Genomic DNA, 25,903 nt, shown 5'->3' with positions numbered 1-25,903 from the left:
TCAAGTCCTTTACTTAAGTACAACTTTGACATTTTTGGCTCCTTACAAAAAAAAAAAAACAGTGTCGAGTTGGATGTCAGTCAAGTCCAATATTCACAGATATTTTAGCTCCTAAATGCTCCACTGTGTTGTTTTAAGTGTCTGTGAAACAAAATAGTAAAGGAGCAGTGTGAAACAAAAATAATGCTAAAGCTAAAGCTAAAGGATGCTAAAATTCTACATGATACTAATTAAGGTTCAGTTGCATTCAGGTCAGACTGCTGTTACTGTACATGTTGGCTCACTGGAGAGAGAGACAGACAAAATTAAAGTCAAACAAGCCGCTGTTTGCAGTAAAACCGTTGAAGTAGAAGACTGCGAAGAGATGGAATTAGAAAGACTGCACACTTAAAAGTAACAGCTTCTGAAGCAACGATGTCTGTGTGTTTTTTTTTTTTGCACAGGGACGTGGCCACGCAAGTAGCGGTTCTCGCTTGTTCTTTTGCTTCCCGGCTGATGAAAGGACCAGGAGCTGCTGGATGAAACACTTCAGGTGAGATAATGTCACAAGGGACGGCCATGTTGGTGTCGAAAAACATACACTGTGCGAGACAAACAATGCGTCGAACTGTGACTTTCTTGTCCTGTAAAATGACCTTTTAAATTGAACTTCACACGTGTAATTCATGGTCACTCTGTTCTCTTCCCAGCTTATCTTGTACCAATGTTTTGTCACTGCACCTTGGAATCTCTGACGTACAAGGTACCATTATGCGGCTGTGTCAGACACGGCCTGAAAGCCTCTTTTTACACGTGGTTAACTCTATGAAATGGTTGCAATTTAGGTAGGTTTAGGCACCAGAAAATACTTTGCTGTTCAGGCAACAGGTTTAAGCGAAGACCTCACCACCTCCCTCTTTTTAACGCGGATGCATTTTCATTCAAGTCTCTTTAAAGCTTGGTGCATCTCTTTCAGCCACTAAGACCAGATACACTTGCTGGTTAACCACGCGTTTGCATTGGCTTATGTGTATTGTTAATTTCTGAGATTGCTCCAAATGGATGCAGAATATGTGTATATGTGTATTTAAAAGCACATGTATCTCTGTGTGAGTCTCTGAGGTGCGGTGACACGCTGTCTGATCAGCTGGGAATAAAACCAGGCTGCTCCTGGCACAAGTCAAATAATTTGTCTCTCACTGTTATGTACATTTATGCCTTTTCCAAATAAGGTCCCATGAGGCACACCAGAAGGGGCGGGGCTTGGGTTCTGTATGGAACAGGACCTTAATTAGTATCATTGATGATAGCTGTGTTAGCTGCTGTTTTATGTGGAAATGTCTGCTGTGAAAAAGGTATGTGCAGTGTGTGGGTTTGTCACTACTAGCAACACTCGTGTTGACACATTTTGTAGAAATTTACATTTAACCTGCAGTGTCAGTGTGACAAATTGAAATTTAAACTTCCAAGTTCAAGAGAGAGGAACTAGCAGCTGTGGATAAGAAGAAGCCTATTCATGTAGTGCTCTGTGCTGTGACAGTCGTGAGTTGAATGAAGAGAGAGGGAGTGTGTGTGTGTGTGTGTGTGTGTGTGAGTGTGTGTGAGGGATAGAGGGAGCTCCTCAGTTGCCTTAGCAGCGCAGCTTCATTCCTTCACAGTCCGCCGCCGTGCGCTCTGCGCTGCGCTTCACGGGACTTCCCTCACGTCTCCACGTTAATTAACCCGCCACAGTCCGCGCATCCTCCACGCTGCTAGATCTGTTTTTTTTAAAAAACCTCTGCAACTCCAGTTTGGGCTTTTCTCCAAGTTTTTTAAACGCCTCTTCTCCGGCTGTTATGAAGAAAAAAGGCGACGGCTGCAAGTTGATTCTCCAGTTTTAGAGAACAGCCCGCAGGTGTGATAATAACGCGCATCGTCTCGTCCTTCTTGTCGCCAGATTGAAGACAGAGAGGATGGCTCTGCAGGCGGTGAATGTGAGCGTGGTGGAGGTGTCCGCAGGCTGTGTGGAGCAGGGGAACCTCAGCATGGAAGTTACCGACTATAACATCAGCTGCACCAACAGCTCCGTCCTCCCCAGACCGTCCATCAGAGTCAGAGGTAACGTTTCTTCTTCTCTTCTTCTGTGCGTCTTCAGCTGCCTCTCATGACTCATCCAAGCTGAGGTGTTCAACTATATCTGACGCTTCAGATGGCGTCCAAACGCAACATCTGGCCCCAGACAGATGCGTTGGAAAGAGACAAGGTGTTATACCTGACTGTTTTTTTTGTTAAAATCATCATCAGGATTTGAAATCTGTGTTGTATACTGGTCATCCCCCAAGCTGAGGTGTTAGGCTATATTTTATGCTTCAGAGAGCATCCAAAGGTAACATCTGGCCCCAAGCAGATGCGTTTGAAAGAAACAAGGAAGAAAACAGATTATCAGGATGTGGAGTTTATGTCTTATATTATGGTCATTATTTCTGAATAATCTGTGGACAGTGGGGAAAAAACATCTATTTTATATTCTTCTTTTCAGGAAAATAAGTTTGTATCTTCCTAGAGCTGCAGTGATCAATTAATGAGCTGAAGTATTAAAAATATTTGTTATGGTTCAGATGGCATTCAAAGGCAACATCTTTGGCATTAGGGGGAAAAAAACATTTTCTAAGGGGAGAAAAGTCAAATTTCTCTGATTCCAGCCTCTTAAATATGAATATTTTATGGGATTTTTATACTCCTCTGTGACAGTAAACTGAATATTCTTGGGTTGTGGATAGAGCCTGATCGATATATCAGTCGACCGATATTATTGGCCCGATATTTGCCTATCACAGCTGTATTGATCCATATCAGTATCAGTATGTTATCCAGTATGTGCCTATATAATTTGCAAGTCAGAGTTGCAAGTTTTTTGCATTTTCCGTAACTGATAGTTGAAAACAGTAACAATCAATAAAAAGTTAATCATTAATACAAAACACATATTTTTTGTGTTTTTAAGGAGGTGAAATTACAGTTACTTTTCTTGACTGTGGATTAATTATTGAATAATTAATTAATCAATTATGCATTAACATTTGTAGAACATAATAATGATAATAATAATAGTTTTTATTTGTTAGCTTTATAGGCAGCATCCTTTGTATATTTGAGCCTTTTAATTAAGGATTAATAAATACAAATATTTTGCTCTATTTTTGTTTTTATTCTAACTTATTTATAATAATTAAAAATACTGATGAGAATTAACTGTTTCAGTTCCCACATGTCATTTTGGGCAGTAAAGTCAGTTGATATATTGATATCTGAATGTTTTACTCCCTAATATCATATCAGCATCAGCCTCTAAAATCCAGTATCGGTAGGCCTCTAGTTGTGGACAAAACTAGACGTTTGAAGAAGTTATCTCTAGCTTTCGTAAATAAATTGATCAACATTTTTCACCAAACTGATCAATTAATTGAGAAAGTGATCTCCAGATCAGTTGCTAATAAAACTAATAGTAAGTTGCAGCCCTATCGTATATCTTTCACTTAATATTTCCTACAAAATAAAAGTGCAGACCTCTTGGCAGAGGCGATGGCTTTCATGTCAGCTTGATAAGGTTGTTTGAGTCTCATTACAAGCTGCCACCTGTGACTGATCACCTGCTTAAAAATGTAATGGATGCACTTGTAGCTTCCAACCATCACCGATTTTCTCATTTTTCCCATACCCCTTCCCGATCACTGTGTTTACCATTAAATGATTTGCAATCAGGAGTTTTGCTTAAATCAAGTTCCTCAGCCTCATTGTATGCAATCCATCACCAAGCAGCCCAATTTACCGCTCAGTCAATAAAGCCACAATCAGGATGAGTGGCAGTGCTGTGTGTGTGAGAGAGAGAGGGCCTGTTTTAATTCTGAATGTTTATTTTTCTCGCCTATAATTCTCAAAATGCTGAGGAGATTAAACCCCACGCCAGAGGAGATAAGGCCCCCGAGCCGTTCTTCTATCAGGACACCAGAGGAAAATAAGGGCTGATTGGGTAATGAGGTCTGAACGTGGGAGGAGGAGGAGGAGGACGACGAGGAAGAGTTTTTAATTTTTCTCCCCCTTGATACTGCCGCAGCATCCAGAAAATTTTCAAATCTTCCTCTGCTAAATAATTCACAGCCGTTCCATCCCTCTGTGCTGCATTACTTTTATTGACCTTATACGGGAGGCATGCTGGAGCGTCATCAGCTATACAACTACCCAGAGAGCAATCAGACGCGGCGGGGCGTGTTCACTGCTTGACCATGAGAAATGTCCTGTAGACAGATTGCTGCCTACACCTCGTCCCCTCCTTCACACACACACACACACACACACACACACACACACACACACACACACACACACACACACACACACACACAAAAGTCTTCTTTTTATTTACCGTAATCCTTAGTGGACCCATTCCTTCTCCACTGTCTCTGTTCAGGCCAACAGAGAGCAGTGGAGCCTGATTATGCAGCTGTTTTGTTGCTCTCAGATGTGATACACCAGTGCTGGGACAGGAAATTAAAGCCCCAACCCACCCTCAACTCGTGGAAGTGAACTGGAGATTTTGTTTGCTTGATAAAGAAGTGAGCTTCTGATACAGTGAAAAAATACTTTTTTCTGTTTCGAGTCTTTAAATTGGTTTCTTTTGTTGATTATATTGGAAATATGTACATAAATCACATAGTTTGAGCAACAATTCTCAACTTTTTCATAAAAAATTTCAGAACCAACAGTAAAGAGGCTAAAGATGTTTAGTTTTCTGTCACTCAAGATAAAGGAAGGCTGCAAACGCTCAAAACAGAGAAGCTGGAACCAGCAAGTATTTGTTATTTTTCAAGGGAAAAAAAAGACAAATAATTACTCTGTAATTAAAGTTGTTGCCAATTATGCTTCCATTGAGCGATTTATTGATTGACTAAATCATTGGTTCCCAAACTTTATCATGAGATGCACATTAGATCACAGACACCCAATTTAAAATGATTTTTTAGGAAATAATTCTCAACTTGTCTTTTTTAAGGTGGACACTAGTTTGATAGTTAACTTTAAGCTATAAACAGAAAGTGAGTGAAGCAAAAAAAGCGATAAATCTAAAGAAAAGTTATATATATTTTTGCATTGGGTCTGTTGAACCAGAGCATAAAACACTAAAGCAATGCATGGTAGAAATTTCACATAATAATTTACTTTCCACGTGAAAGACTTAAATATATAATATGTAAAACAACCACATTAAAATGTGTAAAAACGACAGACATAGAGTTGTGTACATACATTATTCCAAATGTTTCCAGCAACGTGAAAACCCAGAGAAATCCGTAATTTATTCCAGGTAGTGTGTGTCTCCTGCTAGCCGTTGCTACCTAGTTGCTAGTTGCTATAACCTGTGAGAAAACACAGCGTCCGTCAGATACTTCAAAGAATGAGGAAGGAAGGCAAATGTGACTAAAAGTAATGTGAATAAAACTTCGTTATTGCCTCTGCATGAGTCATGTCAGATAGATTTTCATCTGCAAGGGTGGTTGTTTAAAAGAAGGAAAAAAAAAAACTCCCAGGATCCCATGCTACTTCAGGACAATATAAGAGACCTCTAGTGGCAATTTACATATTGTGCATTTAAATTAGAGTAATTATTGCCATCTATCTATTTGAGAAGCTGGAACCAGTGATTGTTTGTTTTTTGTGGGATTTTAGCTGAGAAACACTGTGAGAACGTTCTGGGTTTGAACATACAAGCTGGCTGAGGCCTTTCTGTGAGGAGTTTGGATGATCTCTCCATGTCTGTGGGGCTCCGGCGTCCTCCCACAGTCCAAAGACATGCTGGTTAATTGATGACTCTAAATCACCTGTAGGTATGAATGTGAGCGTGAATGGTTGTTTCTCTCTGTCCCCGCTTCTCGTCCAATATCAGCCAGGATCTGCTCAAGCCCCCTGGGATGGATAAAGATAAAGCAGTTATAGATACTGGATGGATCTCAGTCATGCCAGGTTAGCAGAAGTCCGCCGGGGGACAGAGGACAGATGAGACGGATGAACTCAACCAATAAACTCGTGCATTGTTTCAAAATCCTTGAGATGGAGAAGATTAAATACACAATCATAGACTTACTTGCTCTAAACATTCGGAAACCAAAGATCGTGTTTAAAAGGCTGCAAATGAGGAATTCATTTGCAAAAACACATTTTTAAAATGAATCAACCAACACCAGCTTGATTCATAATCCTTAGAGTGCACAAAAAAAACAGACAGCCAATCTCTTTTTGCAGATGAATTCTTCCGGACTAATGAGTGAAGATACTTTTGAGTTTAGACCTTCATAAATCATCTAGTTACCCGACTCTCAACTCTGACCAACCTAATACTGTTGATCATATTTCAAACAATTACTGTGCACTGTGCAGCAGGCTGCTCCGTTACACTGCTGCACCCCCCTGCCTCAATTGTTTTGCTTCCCTTCATCTTTTAGTTACTGTACAGCAGATTGTATAGAGGGTTGTGAAGCAGGAGAAACTGTGCTGAGGTGACAGGCTCAGGTGAATGCAGGTGTTCTGAAAACAACAGGAAATTAGTAATTGCAGTTGCTTGGCCTGCTGGTTTTGGTCCACTCACCCACAGGGTCAGCGGTTGGGCCTGCAGCAGCGGCTGTGACACACAGCTCATGGAGCCAATTAAGGTACTAAGTGCCACAATTTGTTCCAAAAATCACACTCTTTCTTGCAGTAATAACAAATCTGAACACACAGACATGATTCACATATCTTTAGACCTTACTTTTTCTAAGGATAAGATAACAAAGATCCTCCAATATAAATGTTTACTTAAGTCAAAGTCGATGTTTAAATGTTTTAATCATATATGTATTGGGCTATATGCTAACTGCTTGCTGCAGCCATGACTTGAAGCCAAACCAAGCAAGAACACCACCATGATACTGCAGCCAAATGTGCTGTTTTGGTTCCGGTCTAGTCGTGCTCAGTGGGAGCATGGCAAGAGTTAGCTAATGCACGTTTAGCACTGTTAGCTTTTATAAACGGAAACACATAAATATGAATATGCATAAGTAATAAGCACTTGATTAGTAAGTTTTCTTCATTATCAACGTAAGTAGTTGTCTGTGCGTGCATGAGTACATCGCAAACAGGAACTGGCAATAGCTAATTCAGCAGGCTTATAATGGTGCCAATTTATGAAAATGTAAACACAGTTTTCAATAGGTGAAATTAAATGCACAAAATATCATAATATCCTTTGGGATCTGTCTTTATATAAATTCTGGAGACACTGACAGTTTGCTTCCTCCTCTTGTCTGCAATTCTTACCACTGCGACTGAAGGAGCAGCCATAAAACTCCCACCGCGCAAAAATGAAACAGCACCTGACATACATCACATTATAGTAATCACTGGAGAGCAGTTGAGTTCAGACAGGGCCCCTGCTTATGTGCAACAACATCTGTAGCTGCACCTTGGCTCGGCCCCGGACGCTCTCGGCTCCCCGCTGATTCAAAGTGACACTTTGCTGAGCTCACCCCGTCCTTTTGAGTGCATGTGAGATAAGTTATCATGAAGTGGATCTCATAAGCATTAAATGAACTGTTTCATTTTTCAGACGTGGAACAACCAGTCGCTCAGGGCTCTGGATAAAAAAGAAAAAGAAGGAGACTTATTACTGCAGGGGGGACGGTTCAGGAGTTTCTAATATCTAACCAATTTCTGCGGCGAGGTGTCTCGTAGAAGAAAATTAGCCTCTTTTCTCCCTTTGGGTATGTACACGGTGATGAAGACTGTCATAACATGATCACGGTAATCAGTACAAATAATTGGAAAGATTTGAAGCGACCCGGTGAGTCGGAACAAACAGCGCACACAAACACACAGGCACAAACTCTTCCTGATAATGAGCTGCTGCAAAATCCCAGAGCCTAAAATAGTCTCCTTTGTTCCTTAGCATACATTTAAAAGGAAAATCAATATGAGATGATCACCTTTATATGCATTTATCTCATCGGTGTGCCCCATGAAAACAGCACAGAGTACAGATCACGACTGCTGTGGACTGTGAAAGCGCAAATAAATATGTGCAGCACTCCCTCAACCGTGCAATAGCTGTATTGAGCTGTAATGCCCTCTGTCTGCACGCCGGCTTTATTAACTCAGAGGGCTGGAGCTTTATGGGTTTGTCTGGTATCAGTTAGACTCAATTTCACTGTCGGTTAATCCTTAGTCATGTGACTCTACAGTGTAGTGTAACTGACAAAGCAAAAGCAGCCCTAGTTTATAGGACTCTCAACGCTTATGCAACCTTACATAATGAGAAAGTTTAAAGGGGTAGTTTGGATTATTTGACAAGAGGTTGATGAGGTGGGGTGGTATGAGGTACAGCACGTCCCCAGTTAGGAGAACCAGCAAAGACCACCAGCGTGAAAACCAAGCAATGTGCTGCTGTGGACAGATTCAGCAACAAAAAGGGATTTTAGACACAGTTTATGCTAAATTTAGAGTATTTTCACAGCTTTACCTTCAGTCAGACAGTCTTCTCTGATGGGAAGCTGCTGTTACGTAAGCCAGATATTGCACTCTCAAGATCAACCAAACCCCATAGGCAAAATCAGGAATTTTACCTCACAGAAACGCAGGAGCTGCCAAGTTCCTGTTATTAGCTTGTTTGTGTTGCTGTGTGCCTTTGGCATTTTAAAAGGACAGTTCGGATTCACCAAAGTCACACAGTAACACAAATAAACTAACTGACTGGGGCAGCGGTAGACCAGCAACCACTGTGCTGTGTGAGTTAAAATGACTGATTTCGCCTATGGAGTTTGGTTGGTTTGGAGAGAGTGATATTTAGCTTATATTCCTGTGTTTTCCCATCAGAAAAAAGCTGGCTGATGGCAAAGTAAAGTGGTGAAAATATTCTAAATGTAGTGTATAGTGAAAGTGATGTTGATTTTGGACATTTTTTAAGAGGCAAAAGTACATTTTGCTGCTGACCCTGTCCACAGCAGTACATTGCTTATCTGTGCTGGTACTCTTGTCTGCTTCTCTAAACTGGGGGTGTGGCATCTACTGACAATAATAACTACTTCATACAATGCAACTTCAAATAATCTGAACTATCCCTTTTGTACGAACAGTATTTCCTTATTTTTCCTCTATAAAGTCTGAATCTCTCAAAGTTTTAGGTCTGTATAGTTCTGAGGAAGTCTAATCAGTAATTGCAGTGCATCGTATCCCACTGCTGGCTTTGTTTACATGGTGATTTATGGGGATCAAGAGGCAAACACCTCTGCTGAATGTTTAATTCGATAGGGAAATCCCATAAGGTGAACCTCTTCTCTAATAGCTACGGTTCCAGTGAGACTAAGCAGAAGCGGATGAGGAAACTCCCATTTAATCAATTTCACAAGTTCTGATCGGAATACTTAATTTCAGTCCTTTTGATAAGTATTTTTGTGGCGATTACAACAATTGAAAACTCCTACATGAATTATATTACGAAGACTTCGTTGACAGGTGTCTCATCCTGCTATTGTCTGAGATTCATGAAACAATCAAGCAAGAAAGCTTTAGTCATAATTCACACTTTTCAACACAAAAGCTACTTCACAGGAAGAAGAAAAGGAAAGCGAGACACTGAAGCACTGTTTCAAGGAAATGTTTAGACATATTGGGAAATACACTAATTTGCTTTCTTACACAAGATGCATTCATGTACTTTATTGAGCGTATGCGAGCCCCGAAGGAGACTGGACTTTGCTTCCCAGCACAAACTTTCAATTAATGGTTGTATTTTAATGAATCCCTTCCATTGTCATTTTGTAATCCTCACCAGGCGTTGTAGTTGCTTAATGCTATTTATCTAGAAAAAAGACAGGCTTATAGCTTGTCTGTGCAAGTACCTTATTACAACCCATATTTATATTTATCATTTTGCAGTGACAAAGATTTGTAATGGAGGGAGGATATTTTCCACAAAAAACTTAATCTTCCAAAATGATAATCAGGGCACTGAAACAGTACACTTTCACCAATATTTTTAATGATTATAAATAACTATAAATGAAGAGCACATATAGAATATGTGTATATTATACTTGCATTAAGAAAAAGGATCAAATACACATAAAATGCTTCCTCTAAAGCTCACAAATAAAATTATTCCACAGTATTGTCTGTTCAAAAAAAGCATATCAGACAACACGTATGCTAATACTGATATAGATCAATAATGGCTGCGATAGGCCGAGGCCAATTATATCAGCCAACCAATAAATCTGTCATGCTGTAGTTCAAATTGTCAGTTGATCTTAATGCAACAATAATGCAGTCATTACTGTGGGACACTGATGCATCTCTGAACACCATACCATAGTAATTGGTATTCTCTCTGATTGGGAACATGGACTCTGTGGAAATATAATTTACAGTTTGCTGCCAGCGAGTCCGTCGAACATTGGCAGGCATCAAGGCTTCCTGTCACTGTGTTTGCAGAGACAGCAGTATAGACGGGGATTTACTGAATTTGTCACCCTCAGGAGAGGCTGCAGTGGAGCAGCTCCTCCTCCGTTTGTCTGCTAAATGCTTTACTCAAAATAGACACAAGCTCACACCTACATGTTCTACATGTGCTATCTGCCATCGAGCTTATTGTCCCATTCTGCTCAGTATCTTCTATCTCTTCCCTTGGCTTGTTTCTTTATATGACTTCCATTTAAAATGTTCCTTTAGAATCTTAAAATATGTTAAAGAGGCACAGAAAGCTAACGAACATGTCTGACAGGGCCTCGCGGATAATTCAATATGTGCTGAGCTTGTTCATACGCTACAAACAAGCTCTCTCCAGCTCCAAAAAATTCCAAGCTAATGTGGGATCAATATTATCCTCTCATGGGAGGGCGTGGTGGAAACTAATTGAGTTTAATCGTGCTGACGGTAACAGTAGCTCGTCTCATTAAAGTGATAAAATGCGATACGGAGATCAGCTTCTGCCCTTTGAGCGCTACACCAAACTGCTGTCAAAGATTTGTCTACAAAGACTCACTAATGCAGTGTGGAGCAGTGAAGGGCAATAGTTTAAATCTGCAGTGAGTCGTATTGGTCCTCAGATTAGCGTTCACATTAGAATTGATAGCTTTACTGAAACCGGTTCCTGGAATTCAGTACCATGTGATAACAAAAATGTAAGTTCAGACCTTTCAATTTCAACATTATTTTACATTTTACAAACCACACAAAATCCCTCTCCCTTCCCAAATCCGTCCCTGTAACTAATTCTTATGCTAGCAAAAATGCTAGAACAGTGAAAAAAGCTCAGAAATGTCCAACAACAATTTACCCATCGAGCTAATCAATCACCTGAAAATATTGGTGAAGTTGTTGATGCCTCACTTAAAGGTGCGATTGATAACGCTGATGACATTCAGCCACTAGAGGTCACTCTCCCCCGCTTCCTTCCCTTCCTTTGCCAGGTTGCTGTCATGGTTGCCCAGGAAACAAACATGACACATCTCACGCAGAGATAAACATTCATTTGGACAAGCCAACATTTTCAAAATGATTAATTCACAATTTTTATTTTTTTGCAAAAAGTGAAAGCTGTGTTTTTTGTTTCATTCATAGAAAAAGGTTTTGTTGTCCATGGAGGGTTAAACTGACATTAGCTGTACACTTTGCAGTTTTTAGATATATATTCTGAAGATGTGTTGCCCTGGCCAGCGTTGCATTTCGCATGACAAATATTGCAACAAGTTTTGAAAAGTTTAACCACACTTGGGACACACTTTTGGCTCGCCAGTTGCTCTGACTTACTGTGTCGCAAGATAATTTCCGGGGGGTCGCCAGATGGTTGCGGAGAATAAAATAAAATCACATAGTTGTGGCAAGCAGTACAGAATGAGAGCCAGGAAATAACTCCAAGCGATGTCAGCCCCTAAAAGACACTCAACAAGAAGGGCAAGCACTTTGTACTTTTCAGGAGTTATACGTTATTTTCTGAAGAGTCTCAAGCAGACTGATATGTATGGTTGAAATGTGGCTTTGATCGATTCAATTTGAATTCAGTACCCTTAAAAAGTTCAATACCCAACCGTTCCACAGATGGAGTTTTATTATTTCAGTTAGGTCTAAAAAGGATCCACATACCTGGCACAACGTGAACTCTGTCTTTGTTTTTCAGTGTTTTTCCTCTTTGATTGGACTGAGAATGAAGAGGAGGTCAAAAGATCCTTATCTTTTGATTGAGTCTGTTAGGACACAAGACATGTGGTCGACTTTCTGAAGCTAACCGGCGCAATTTGAAGCGAGGCAGCGGCTGATTAGCTGTGACATAGAGCAAAAGAAAGCATGGGATTAAAAGCCAGAGGCATTAAGAGCTCTGTGATGTAAGACAGTGATTTATTGACAGCGTGGACACAAATCGGGCACTCGGAGCAGCCGTCCACTCTGAGGAAACATTCATACCATGTGTATGTTTGTAGTGGTTTATTCACAGTTTAGAGTGTTTACTACATTAGACTCCAAAACACAACCATTAATGGTCATAAGGAAACAAATGTTTATATGTAATAATCAGCAGCTCCTTATGCTTGGAAAGACTGTCCGAGAAAAATGGATCAACTCAAAACACAATCCGGTCTGACCTGAATTCAGCCAATTTTTTCATGTGCTGTGCAGCAGATGAACACCATAGAAGGCAAATTACAGCAAAGTGCACCGACAAGTTCATCATTCTTATTTGAAGTAACAGAGATTGATTTGTTTTTATTCGCCTCCCTGCCAAAAAGTCAGGGAAAACATGGTTTTAACACTATGTCAGTGTAAGTGAGACAAATATAAATATGCAACAGTTACTTTATTGTAGGCTTTAGAAGAACCAAGATAATCTTTTCTTCAATTTTAGCATTTCTCCAGTGTCACAGAGAGATGATTAAATCCTTCATATGGGAAAATGTTTATGAGGCAACAGAAAAGTCACTCAAGGATAAACTTGTTTATCTCTTGATGACATAATTTTTCATCATGTCTCTATTTTCCAAAACATGCCCTTTGTAAGAAAATGAAAATGTAATTTTTATTAAATTGGAAACGTCTCTACAGAATCGTACTGTGGGAAATGTAATTATATTGGGCTGGCTTATATAATATTGCAGCTGTCACAATTCGGCAATAATGTGTTTGCACATACGGTTAAAGGCACCCTGCGGTGTTTTCTTGTAAGCAAAGTTGTGTTTACATTGACTGGTTCGCAAACAGGTTAAGTGCACGCCTTACCTGCCTTGTTGACAGCCATGTTTGCTAGATGGCGGTGCTCTTCATCCCTGCCTTTTCTCCTGTGTTGCTGTGTTGTTTTGGCACATTACCGCCACCGACTGTCAATCATCGTAATAGCAATAAACTGGCAGCAATGTGTATTGCATGACTGACTATACCCTGCGTTTATACAAAATATTATATCAAAACATTGCTCCGTAGCACCATTTGTGGTCAAAAGGCTTTCTTTAAAGGTGCATTATGGAGTCATTATGGATCTCTGAAGTCTGACTTTGAGGTTCAGTACATTTTGTTCCTAATTTAAAAAAAATAGTGTGCATTATTTATGTTTGCTTACAAACTTCTTCTTTCACTGCTGTTGCCCAGTTTCTTGGCACATTATTGCCACCAGCAGTTGATCTGTTAAATTGCGTGAAACTAGCAGCAGAATGCAAATCGTGCTGCGTTGCGTGTGCGTCCTCATGCATGTCCACAATACAAAGAAAATGCAGAGCATCCTCGCAGTTGATCTTAATCCTCTTTGAAATGCGCAGACTTGAAGGAAAATGGGTACTACAGCTTCTGTACAGCTTTTAGAAATAGTGGATAATTGTGTTGAAATTACTGCTGGAGCAGACAACCATTAATTAATCAAATTATTGCTGTAATTCATTCACCCGGCAAACATTCACCGGAAGCTCGTTCATGATCTTGGTGTAGAAGTTAAAGAAAAATATTTAATGCTTAGTAGTTTTTGTGTGTGTTTACAGTTTACAGTGTTTTCTAACACTGTAAACTGATTATCTTTAAATATGGTTGGAAACCAAACCAACAGATGAATCAACAGTGGAAAAACATGTTGGTTGCAGCCGTAGTTTACATGCTGCAGAAGGGATTTAGTTGCTGACTCCCACAAGTTCAGGGCTCATTTCCTGACTCATGTCTACTGCTTCACAGGTTTGTTTCCAAAGGGCCCTCTGCTCACTCGTAATTAGGAGTAACGTCAGATTTGGACGGAGCTGACAGTCGTTTCGACCGTTTCATCATCTCGCAGGGACTTGGTATGAAATACAGCCTCGTGGCGGGGTTTTGATTAAAAGGATAGTTCAGAACCAGAAGCCACTTTTTTTTTGGATGTCAGTCACATCACCTTTAAGATTATGAGCGCTCGTTATTGATTATTTTTGTAAGAATTTATTAATCTGGCCCCATCAGTCAATCCATAAAAAAGCACTCCCAGTCATCAATAAATGACAAAACTTTCAAGTGGCTTCATATCCTTACAACGTCGTGCTAATTCTCTCTTAAAGGGATAGTTTGGATTATTTGTTGTAGGGTTGTAGTTCATGCTGTATTTAGAATATTTTCACCACTTTGCTTTGATGTCAGACAGCCTTTTCTGATGGGAACTGCCTTTATAGAGGCCAAATATTACTCTCTGCAAATCAACCAAACCCCATACGCAAAATCGGTAATTTTACCTCAGAGAATGCCAGAGTTGCAGGTCGACCACTGCCTCGATCTGCTCGTGTGTTTGTGTTATTGTGAGACTGTGATGTTTTAAAGCATTAGTGTGGATTCACCGAAGTTGCACAGTAACACAAACAAACTAACAGATCGAGGCAGCAGTGGTCAAGGAGGTCCTGTGTTCTGTGAGGTAAAATTGCTGATTTCGCCTATGGAGTTTGGTTTGGAGAGATATTTTGCTTATTTTGATATTTGTAACTGTAAAAACTTAGTGCAAAACAAATATATTTTTTTGGGCACTAAACTTGACATTAATTCAGTTGTGCATCTTCAATAAGCTTAAGATATTAAGTTGAACCAACAACTCTGCAGTCACACCGATGAAAGTGTCAGATTTTAGTTTTCTTTTGACATTTCACAAGAATATTTTCATTATTGTGAAAACAAATAATGCTGACTTATCTTTGAGTATCAGATACAGGTTTCCTCAAATGTTTTCTTCAAAAAGGTTTCAGGAGAGTTTTCAAACAATGCATGCTGGGAAGTCTGCTAAAATGCTGATCATGTTTCTTTAGAAGCTTGATTTAATTAGATGTTTGAACTAAGTCTGAAAGTCTGAAAAAAAATACTAGAAAAAAAATACCTCATACAACCCCACATTAAATAATCTAAACTGTCCCAATAAAGGAAAGTGTAGTGATAAAACTTTAATGAGTCTTGTGGGGAAACATAATTACAGTTTGCATAGCAGCAGCCAATAGTATAGACAGTACAGTATAAATAGAGGCTAAATAAAGAGGCACAACCCTAACATAAGCTTCAGCGCTGTCTGAGCCCTGGCTCCATGGCTAAAACGTTCCATGTCAACAGCTCCCCGCTGCGTACCGGCACCTCAGAGGTGAGCGCCGTCCTTTTATCCGAGATGTATTTATAGATTCCTGCGCGTTTGAACACAGCTGTCACGCTTGAGGGACTCAGAGAAACCAAAGTGAATAGTCCTGCAGTCGTTAGGCTCAGGAGAGCCAACATGCCACTGATGCTCAATGAATAGATAATTCAGTTTTTCACGTTGCACAATAGATGCTGCGGAGCCAGTGGGGGCTCCCCGCTTGTTGCATGTGTAGGACGTCTCACAGGTTAGTGCTGATTATGCATATCTCACATAAAGCTGTTGTTGTCAAACTTGTCATCTGTGATGCTGATTTATCTTCCGGTGACTGAAACAGGGTCGATGTTATTAACGTGACTGTGGTGTCAATCTGCTCTCAAAGCCATCAGAGGATTGTCTTATCAAAAGAATAATTCATATTTTCAGTTGAGGGCACCTGGGCCTCTCAGGTGGTTAACATGCATCCTGCAGCGTCCTGGATTCAAATCCTCATTTCATATTTTATCTTTGTTATCTAGATCCAATTGTCCAGTAAATGCAAAACTTTAACTTCATGTTGGCTGTGGCCTCATAGATTTCCTCGACATTTTTATGGTTATTTCAAACAAACTACTATAGTTTTTTTCTTAAGGTAGAATAGTACATAATGTTTCATGCAGCATGGAACTATTGCCAGAGAAAGCACCCCTCAAAGGAGTTTAAAACAGCCAATAAAAATCTATTTTTCTTAATTTAAGGACAATGTAAATTAATCAGCCTCACTGTAAATGTGCCAGATGGCTAAATTTCAGCTGCAGTTCTTTGGCAAAACGCCCCTAAAAGCAATGAAGGGTAAGAAATACAAACACAGGGCAGTTAGACAATGAAATTACAACATTAGCAACAAAATTAGAATTCTCAACTTTGCACAAATCATGCAGAGCGACAGGAAGCAGCAAAACATTCATGCAGTAATATTAGAATCTGCACTATCCAGCATGTTGTGAAGGAACTCAGCACAAGTGTTAATAACCACATTTTGTGTACGTTAGCCATACAGAGCAGCATGAAGCAATTATAGATAAAATACAACGTTAACAACCATTGTACAGATCTTAGTAAAATGTGAATATAACTTATTAAACACAAAACATGCAGCACAAAGTCATGAGGCACAATTTTAAAGATATTTAAAGGCACCTGGTGAAGCAATTTAAATGTAATAATTGCTTTGTATTGCCGGCGTGTGATGGATTGTAACTTAATGTAAAAAATGAGGCCTTCACAGACTTTCTTGATTGCCTGTAACAGCCCATGGACTGATTTCTATTAAATGACTCACGGTTTTTCTATGAAAATCCAAAGGATGTGATGCTTAGATTCAGACAACTTTATCGATCCCACGAAGGGCAGTTAATTTAAAGCTTACCCAGTCCATAAACACAAACAGAGAAATGCAAGGAAACAACAAAGCAGTATATGATAATAAAATAAGTAAAATAAAGTATTATGTTATAGTTCATATGATAACAGAGTATAAAAACATGAAAGTCATTTAAAATGACTACTGTGGCAGAGGGGATGAAGGACTCAGAGTGATGATTTGTTCTCCTCAGAGGAACATCATATCACCTCAGGGCATTACACTGAATTCTTATGTGGGTTTATGTGGGTCATGTCTAGAGGGGAACCCCAGACCTGCAGAAAATCTCACGAGAGTTTTAACCCAAAACATGATCTTTTTCTTAACCTTAACCAAATGGTCGTTGTCCATAAACCTACTTAGATCTTAATCACATACAAGCCGTCTCCCACGTTATAAAAATAACATAGTTTGATGAGGTCATGAAGTAGCATGGGATCATGGGAGCTGTTGTCTTCATTGTTAGACAGCGACCGTTGCTGGTGAAAATCCATCCAGTGTGACTCAGGCAGAAATCATGTTCGTGGACAAGGTAGTGTAAAGGTTTACGTATGTTTTCACGGGGATTTCTCTGGGTTTGAACATTGTTGGAAACATTTGGGATGATGATTTAGACATTTTAATGTAGACATTTGAAATATTGGAGCTTTAAAGCATGACTATTTATCTGAACAGGATAATCTGGAAAAGGATAATGCTATACAAGAATTTTAGTTGGTTATCTTAGCCTAGCATAAAGACTGGAAGCTCTTTAAAAGTAAAAATCAGCCTGTCAGCACTTATAAAGCTCACTAATTTAACTTATTATAACTTGTTCCAGGCTTCCAGTCTAGATGCCAAAGTATTTAATAAAAAAAAAACAAAAAACAGTTTAGATAAAAAACAAAACTTGTATCTGGATCATTAAATCGTTGTGTTGTGCCACTGCAAATAGGGAGTAGAAAAACAAGCATTTACTTCTGAAATACTTAAATTCATCATTTTCTTTCAGATGTTTTTTTTATTTAGAAAAACATTGTCTTTGCGTGGGAGAACAGTATAAAATTAAGATAAGTTGTACTTATCCCACGCTGGGGAAATTCACTATCTAAACTATGAAAATAAGATTAAACAGCCTGTCATCACATCATGTCAACACGATATTTCTTTGGTTTGATTCACTATGGCACAGAAACGTACTTTAATCCCGACATATGAGCAGTAACTTCCTGAACATGCAGCCCTGTTTCCACTCCTCATGAGGAGTGTGTGTCTGTGTGTGTCTGTGTGTGTGTGTGCCTTCAAGGTGATGTGTAGCACTCTGTCTGCAGGCTCTGCTGCAGACCTTTAGACTTGTCCCATGTCTCTGTCTTTAATCAGAGGACTCAGTCAGCGCAGCACATGGCCCGCCCTGACCTTGTCCTGTTAGATAGTCTCATCCTCAGACAGACTCACTCTGACAGGCCGGTGTGAGTGAAGAGAGCATCCCAAAAACCCTTCGGCCTGCTCTCACTGATGCTCAGCTGTATGGCACCACACAGAACACTCTCGTTTTACAAGACGGTTTCATTCTTAGTTTTATTTGTCTGCTGATCCTGCAGAGGAAATGTTCTGTTATTTCTATTCAGGGGCGGGTTTAGAAACATTTAATGGTTTCATATTTAAAGACCTGGTTCTTGATAAGAATAAACTGTGCATTATTAATTACATTGTTCATTCAGTTTAATACCTGAATGACAAATAAACAACTTTAAATATTAACAATATCAATAAATAGATGCTATTTAAAACGCCATATAATCCACCACCAGGGACAGAGTTTTGAAAAGTTATTTTGCATCTCTTGGTGGTCATTTTGTGTCTCTGTGGTTATTCACATCTCTTTAAAGTCATTTTGTGTTTCTTTTTATTCATTTTTTGTCTGTCTGTAGTCGAATCATGTCTATTTCTGGTTATTTTTTGTTTCTTTGTGGTCATTTTGGGTCTGTCTGTGGTTGTTTTGTGTGTCTTTGTGGTCATTTTGCATCACTTTGTGGTCCCTTTTAGTCTCTCTGTGGTCATTGTGCATCTCTTTGTAGTTGTATTGTGTCGCTTTGTGGTTGTTTTATGTTTCTTTATAGTCATTTCGGGTTCATTTTGCATCTGCATGTGGTAGTTTTGCGTCCATGTGTAGTGGTTGTGTGTCTCTTTGTGATAATTTTGAGTTTGTGTGTACATTTTGCATTTCTTTTTGTGTTTCTTTGTGGTCGTTTTGGGTTCGTTGTAGCCTTTTGTGTTTCTTTGTGTTCATCTTGCATCTCTTTATGGTCTTCCATCTCTTGTTGTTTTGTGTTTTTTGTGGTTGTTTGATTGGCTTTGCAACAAGAAATATAGTCAGTTCATGCAGAGTTCATTAATCCATTCATGATGCTAGACTTTTTTTCACCAGACAGTTTAAACCTCTTAATTTGATGATTAAGATGATTTCATAAGGAAAATATTGTTGAATTTCCAGCACTGAAACATTTTCTTGTACAAAACGATAGAGCAATGTGCATTGGTATACGACACGATCAACTTAATTATTTTATTTTATCTTTTTAAAAATATTTTTAGGGCCTTTTTACATTTATTTAGTCATGCAATTAATTACCACCCCAAACCGTTTTTGAATTATTGCATGAAAAAGCAAACTTTTACCAATGGAAAGCTGTTAATGGTGCAAACAATTAAACCTGTTTGATTTTGAGCTTGTTTTTCCAGTTTGGGTTTTATTCCCAGGTTACCAGCGGGCACAGCCTGTGACGATGTTGTTTGTCTTCATCTTTCTCTGTCAGTATTATTATTTCAATTATCACTTGACTCACAGGGTGAGCAGGAAAATATTGACACCAGCACAATTTAAAACGTTGATTATGTAAACTTATTCTGTCTAGTAATAGATTTTTGTGTTGTTTATGTGCCCGGGGACTTTATTTCCCAGGTGAATGACCTGCTGCTGCCCGTTCTCTTCATGTATTGATGTTGTTTTGTTTTCTCGCACTTTTTCATTATTTTGTGTGTCATTTGATACGTGAGTTGCCTCGAACGATTACAAGAAAAAGCACCGCATACAGATGGAGAACAATGTTTTTTAAGTAGTTTTTGTTTTACTAATATGGTGGAAGTCATTTAATGCATCACTCTTCTTCCTCTGCCTCTTTTATTTAGTCTTCTGCTCCTTCTTCTTCGTTGTTTATTGCTGTTCCCGGTGACATTAAACATTTGGTTGTCTCTCCTGACTGCAAGAAAAAGCACCCACATGAGCACACTGAGAGGTTTTGATGAAAGAAGTTCATATTTCCTATTTTAGCAGACAGAAAACATTAATTCAAAGGGGCGTAATTCACTTGCGCAAATGTGTTTCCTTCCTTTAATTGATCAGCTGAACTGTGCAACAGCAGATCTTATTAACGGCGTCCTCTCTCCGTCTTTCTCTGGCAGAGATGGACTCTTTTCGTATCCTGCTCTACTCGCTCATCTTCCTGCTCAGTGTCTTCGGCAACCTGCTGATCATCGTGGTGCTGATGCTGAACAAGCGCATGCGGACCGTCACCAACTCCTTTCTGCTGTCGCTGGCGGTCAGCGACCTCATGATGGCCATCTTCTGCATGCCCTTCACCCTCATCCCCAACATCCTGAAGGACTTCATCTTCGGAGGCGCCATGTGCAAGACCGTCTCCTACTTTATGGGTGAGGATGAATAATGTGAACAACTTGTTTGTTGGTGTGGAGCAGTGAGTTTAGGAAGCCATAAATCTCTGCAGCTGGCAAAGTAATCATGGCGAGCATGATGCTGATCAATAAAACCATTTTATGTTTGGAGCTAGTAAAAATGTAACTTATTGCACTACAACTGAGTCAGTTATCTCGACTATTATAATTCATGCTGCTCTGGTTCTAGTCCACATTATAAATCAAACATTTATTGAATTCAAACCAAGATATTTATGTTTCATAGCAACATGCAAACGCTCTGCACGCATATGTTGTCTTTTAACTTCCTGTCTTGCTCTGAAGTGAGAATGTGTTGTGTAGGTTGACATCTGTTGTTTGTGGTCACTGTGTGCCTGCAATTTAGTAAACATTTGATCAATTTTTAGTGTTGCAATCGGGAGACAAATACCAAAGTCTCACTTCTAAACACTTACTTCTCCTTCATTTAATGTTATTAAATGCTGATGCATGAAATAGGCCCATTATTTCCAAAATCATGCACAACAAGCTTCCATCACGCTAAACAGAGCTGATAGGAACAAGGGAGAGATCAAATTTATCTTACAATTCTATGCTGGTCATTCACTGGCTGGTTTAATAGGTTTTTTAAGATCCGTAAATAGAAATCTGGCCCTTTTTTGCTGCTGGCAGCCGATCATAAAATGTGCAAGAATGCTGCCTGAAAATTGCTCGATATCTAACAAGAGCCTGTCTCTCTGAGAGGCTTTTCTGGGCTTCATTTTGCCTGTCAGAAGGTAACCATCATGCTGAAAGTGCTCGTACAGTCACACATCTTCAGGAGTGTGACTTAGCGATGAGCTGGCGCCCATCAGGCCAGAGTCAAGGTGCCACGTGAGGCCTGAGTCAGACTGAGAGGCACAAGGGACGGCAAAGAAACCGAGATCCGCCGCAGCACTTCTTTGTCTTCGTTTCACTTTGAGCTTTGAATGCATGAGAGGAGCTATTGAATGGTGAGGTCCGCCATCCTATTGTTGTCTCTCAGAAATGCGATGCACCATCTGCGAGAACAGGCTCGCTGAGCCTCCTTTTCAATTACTGGGCTCTCAGAGCTGTGATAAGCTGCATCGAACTTTAAATACAAACTTTTTCTTATTGCATTGTCTTAAACTGTCATTCCAGTCAACGTAAAGGCTGCAGAGCAGTTTAACTGATAATGAATGATGAAGCACTTACATATAAATACTGACTGTGAAGAATGATGAGGATTTCCTCCACTGCAAATGATTCAGCTGCCTAAAAACTGCAAAAACACTTGACTTTCTTTGCAGTGATTTAGAGTTTTATTAATCCAGGTATGAATTGATGTTAAACACTTGACTTCATCTGATTAAATCCACTTATCAATTGAACGTAAGAACGTAGAATTATCTGAAGACTAAATGTTTATAGGATTTGCAAGAGCTCAAGACATGACCAGATGTTTGACTTCCTTTATTCAGCTGATGTTTCTCCTCATGATCCGGTTCAATGGTGCTCCTAATTGCCATAGCAACCTGCCATTCACTGGAATAGTTTGCTTTGGTACGGTGGCTAGCAGCATGATATCGGTGCATTGTTTCCTCATTAAATGCTTCTAAGGATTCAGAGCTCGTCTATACGCGCCATACCAGGAATGAGCTTTTTGATTCATTGCCCATTTCGTCACCAGGCGACCTTGTTCAGAGGATCTAGGGATTAACGACAATGAGAAAGTGCAGGCAGGCATGGAGAAGTTGAGATCGGGAGATTTGTGAGGCCCGGCTGGTCGCCAGAGGACGCACGGTCTTGAAGAAATACCCCCCATAGACCCTAAAAATTAACCATGACTGATACTTTACATCTATGTGTGGAACTTAGGTTGTCCTTCTGTATGTTCTCTTTCCTCCTAAAGGGATAGTACGGGTTTTTTGAAGTGGGTACTTATTGATAGTCAGTGTGTTAGCTACAGTAGGCAGCAGTCAACACGCCCACGGTTTGTAGAGCTAAGAAATGTGCTGCCACAGACCTAAATGAATGTGAAATGCTATATTTAGAATATTTTCACCACTTTTCTTTGCTATTAGACAGCCCTTTACAGCCCCACATTTTCTCAACTGCAAGCATCTTGTCTCCATAGTGAACAGCACTTTGTTGTCACTGCAATAATCATTAAATTTTATTGTCCGTTTATTTGCTGTAGGTGATACACTGACTATGGATGAATACCTCATTCAAACCCACTTCAAATAATCTGAATTATCTCTTTAAAAGGGAGTTTTGTTGGGTTAATAATATAAAGATTATGGTCGAGAACTGCTCTGTATAAAAAGCGCCCTGGGTTATGAGTTGGTGCTCTATAGCAAAAATTGCCTGGACTTGACAAACTGTCTGTCTGCACTCAGGTCCTGTCTACCAGGCACTGGTGGATTGGCCATTGGGAGCATCAGGCCATAAAAATGAAATAGATAAATCAAAGAGAAAACAACACAGAGCGTCCTCAGTCCCTCAGAACTGTAAACCATCAGTCGCCCCGCCTTCTTTACCTGATGGTATGATGTCTGTCATCACATGCTATTTGTCGCACGCAGCACTGTTGATCAAATTTTATGGTGCTGGTCTCACGCACGAACATGTCAGCACTATGCTCAGTGAGAAGGAGAGAGAGAGTTAGAGAAAGAGAAAGGTTGAGCCCATGAAAAAAAAACGCTGCTGCAAAAATTACACATATCTTGAATTGAGAGAGATGGTTGATGTTTAAAGAAAAACATACTAGCCACTTTCAGCACGTACAGCTACCTTTCTTGAATTATCTGTTTATGAAATCTTGTCATGCTCTGTCGGAAAGCAGGAGATGCATCTGCATGGAAAGGATCCAGACAATAAAGAGTCTTTTGTGTCTGGTGGAAATATCCAGTTACTCATGATGATGAACACAAGTCCAGTCAGAGCTCTGAGGAAATGGTGCAAAACAAACGACAAGTGCTCAGAAATGATAGACGTGAATGATTATTCCTCTTGTCTTGATTGTGGAAGTGCAGCTGACTAACTCTTGAAATTGAAGTTCGTTTTTTGTTTTTTTTTACGGTTTTGGGCATAAAGATATGTGACTGGCATAAACTGTAAACAGAAGAAAGACTTCAACAAATCATTTTTACAATATGCAGTGCTGAATATAATTATTTATGTCTATAAAAGTGGTGATTGTTAGTGTGTAGTACTACTGAATCATCAGAAGTGTTTGTAGTAGGCATATGACTTCCAAATGCCACACATCTGTGCCTGGATCATAGCCTCAGCAGCAAGTCATGAAGAAGAAAACATGTCTTGTGCTCCTCACAGAGGCAACACAGAATCATTGTACTCTTTGGCATGAAAATTAAAATGATTTGGAGCAAAATGTTATGTAAATGCTCATCACCAAATACCAGCATCTGCATGTAAAAATCCATATTAATCAAACTCCCCCCTGAGAGTCCCTCTCCTGAGCGAAGCCCTCTGTCAGCCAAAGCCAATCAATACGCAGGATCATTGTGACTATCTTCACCCATTGATCGTGTGGTGAAACCTGCACGGCGAACTCATCTACCCTTTGCGAGCTCATCTGTTAGCACACGCCCATTAGATATACAATCCACCATCCATCCTTCTATTCACCCGTCCGTCCGTGCATCCATCTATCTGCCCCTGTAGCTCGATAATCACGTGAATCATGGCCGCTGCACTGTTTCGATGGCAGTTATCAGATCGATGTCGTAATAATCCGGGTGTGTGCGTGCGTGCAGGCTTCAATCACATTTATGTATCCGTGTTTGTGTTTGTCTTGCTGGTGGTATGATGTAATTACCAACCAACTTACCCGCTCAGTCTGTCAGCTCCCCCCTGAGGTGCAGTTCGCATAACGTATCAGAATTTGGGTTTTCACGGCTTCAAGTGAACTTTTACAGAACTGCCTGTGAGGGAATCCTACAGCACATTAATTCTATTTTTTGTAAAGTTTTTACGCCTTTGGGGCAACATTCAGCTGAACGCTGGAGAATCAGGTAGGGAATGTAAATCTCCTCTCCCAGGTTGAGGTGCGCTGAGAGACCCTCGACTCCAAACTTCACAGATTCCCTCCAAAGCCAGTTATCAAGCAGCCTGCTGCGAACGTTCGCCCGACTCAAGTTTAATGAACAAGAAAAAGGATTAGAGCTTCTTCTTTATCCAGAGAGGGAAAGATACGGCGCAGGGGGAAAACGTGAGCATTTAGAGTAGGTGGTAAGTTGACTGGTAATTAGCTTGGCAGCACCTTGTCCAGAATCACCTCTGCTCAGACATTAGCCTCTCTATACCGCCACGTGTCAGGAAGAAGCTGTCTGAAAACTCAATTCAAATGAACTATACAGCAATAAGTGAGACACGTGAGACGTGTATGAAATGCAAAATGTCCACTCTAATTTTCTCTTTTTAATATAGGCTCCTAAAAATGTGCCTACAGCGATGACGTTGGAGAGATGGCTATATTATATCTTGGCATTTAAATATCATATGTAAAATGAAAGTGAGGTTTATGGGTTTCACTGGTGTTGCTGATGATTTCACATGATGGAGTTCATGTGAAGGATTAAAATGCAATGTGTCTTCTTAATGCACATACAGTGTTAATCCATAAGAGGGCTTCTCAACCTTTTCTACTCCTAGGTCAGTTTATTTATGCCTGTAATGGACCAAGATCCATTAAAACATAAATCCCAAAGCCATCTCCCTTTGTGCATAAGTACAATAAAAGCAAACATGTCTTTTAAAATTGTGTGTCAGAAGCCAAAATAACCATAAAGCAGTGCATTCTCAGTCATAATAATAATATATAAATCAGTATAATATGGATTAAAAGCACTAGTCTACTAGTCTACTGTAGGTATAATAGGTTGGTATAATATTGAACTCTGAACTATCCCTTTAAAACATGTTGTAAAGATCTCCTGGTCAGATTCACAACTCTTCTTTAAAGGCTAAACAAACTGTCCCTCAGATCGGTGTTTGCTTCCCCCGGCAGTAATAAAACGGATGGTCAAGTGGAGCCGGACTGAAATGTTGACAGGTCTGATGAATTTGGTCCTGCTGCTCCCGGACAAGAATCTGATCACTCAGACAAGAAGCGCATCACTCTCTGGATTTCTTTGAGCTGTCTGCATATCTGCTCCCGTGTCATCAATTCAAATCACCGGAGCGTCCGTCCC

At 39.8% G+C, this 25,903-nt stretch overlaps 1 protein-coding gene across 1 annotated transcript in view; it reads left to right on the top strand.

Moving 5' to 3' along the window:
• Nucleotides 1–462: 462 nt before the first annotated feature.
• cckbra (cholecystokinin B receptor a) overlaps nt 463–25,903 on the top strand; it is a 44,668-nt gene continuing 19,227 nt past the window's right edge. Inside the window, exons 1-3 of the mRNA XM_084713866.1 lie at nt 463–532; nt 1,916–2,076; nt 20,433–20,681. Coding sequence (XP_084569992.1) covers nt 519–532; nt 1,916–2,076; nt 20,433–20,681 — 424 coding nt within the window. The 5' untranslated portion in view covers nt 463–518. The remainder of the gene's footprint in view (nt 533–1,915; nt 2,077–20,432; nt 20,682–25,903) is intronic.

This window comes from Lutjanus erythropterus, chromosome 24, assembly GCF_056507025.1.
Source record: "Lutjanus erythropterus isolate fLutEry1 chromosome 24, fLutEry1.hap2, whole genome shotgun sequence".
Classification (NCBI taxonomy): domain Eukaryota; kingdom Metazoa; phylum Chordata; class Actinopteri; order Lutjaniformes; family Lutjanidae; genus Lutjanus; species Lutjanus erythropterus.
The sequence above is the reverse complement of the archived record's forward strand: the minus strand, read 5'-3'. Positions and strand labels throughout refer to the sequence as shown.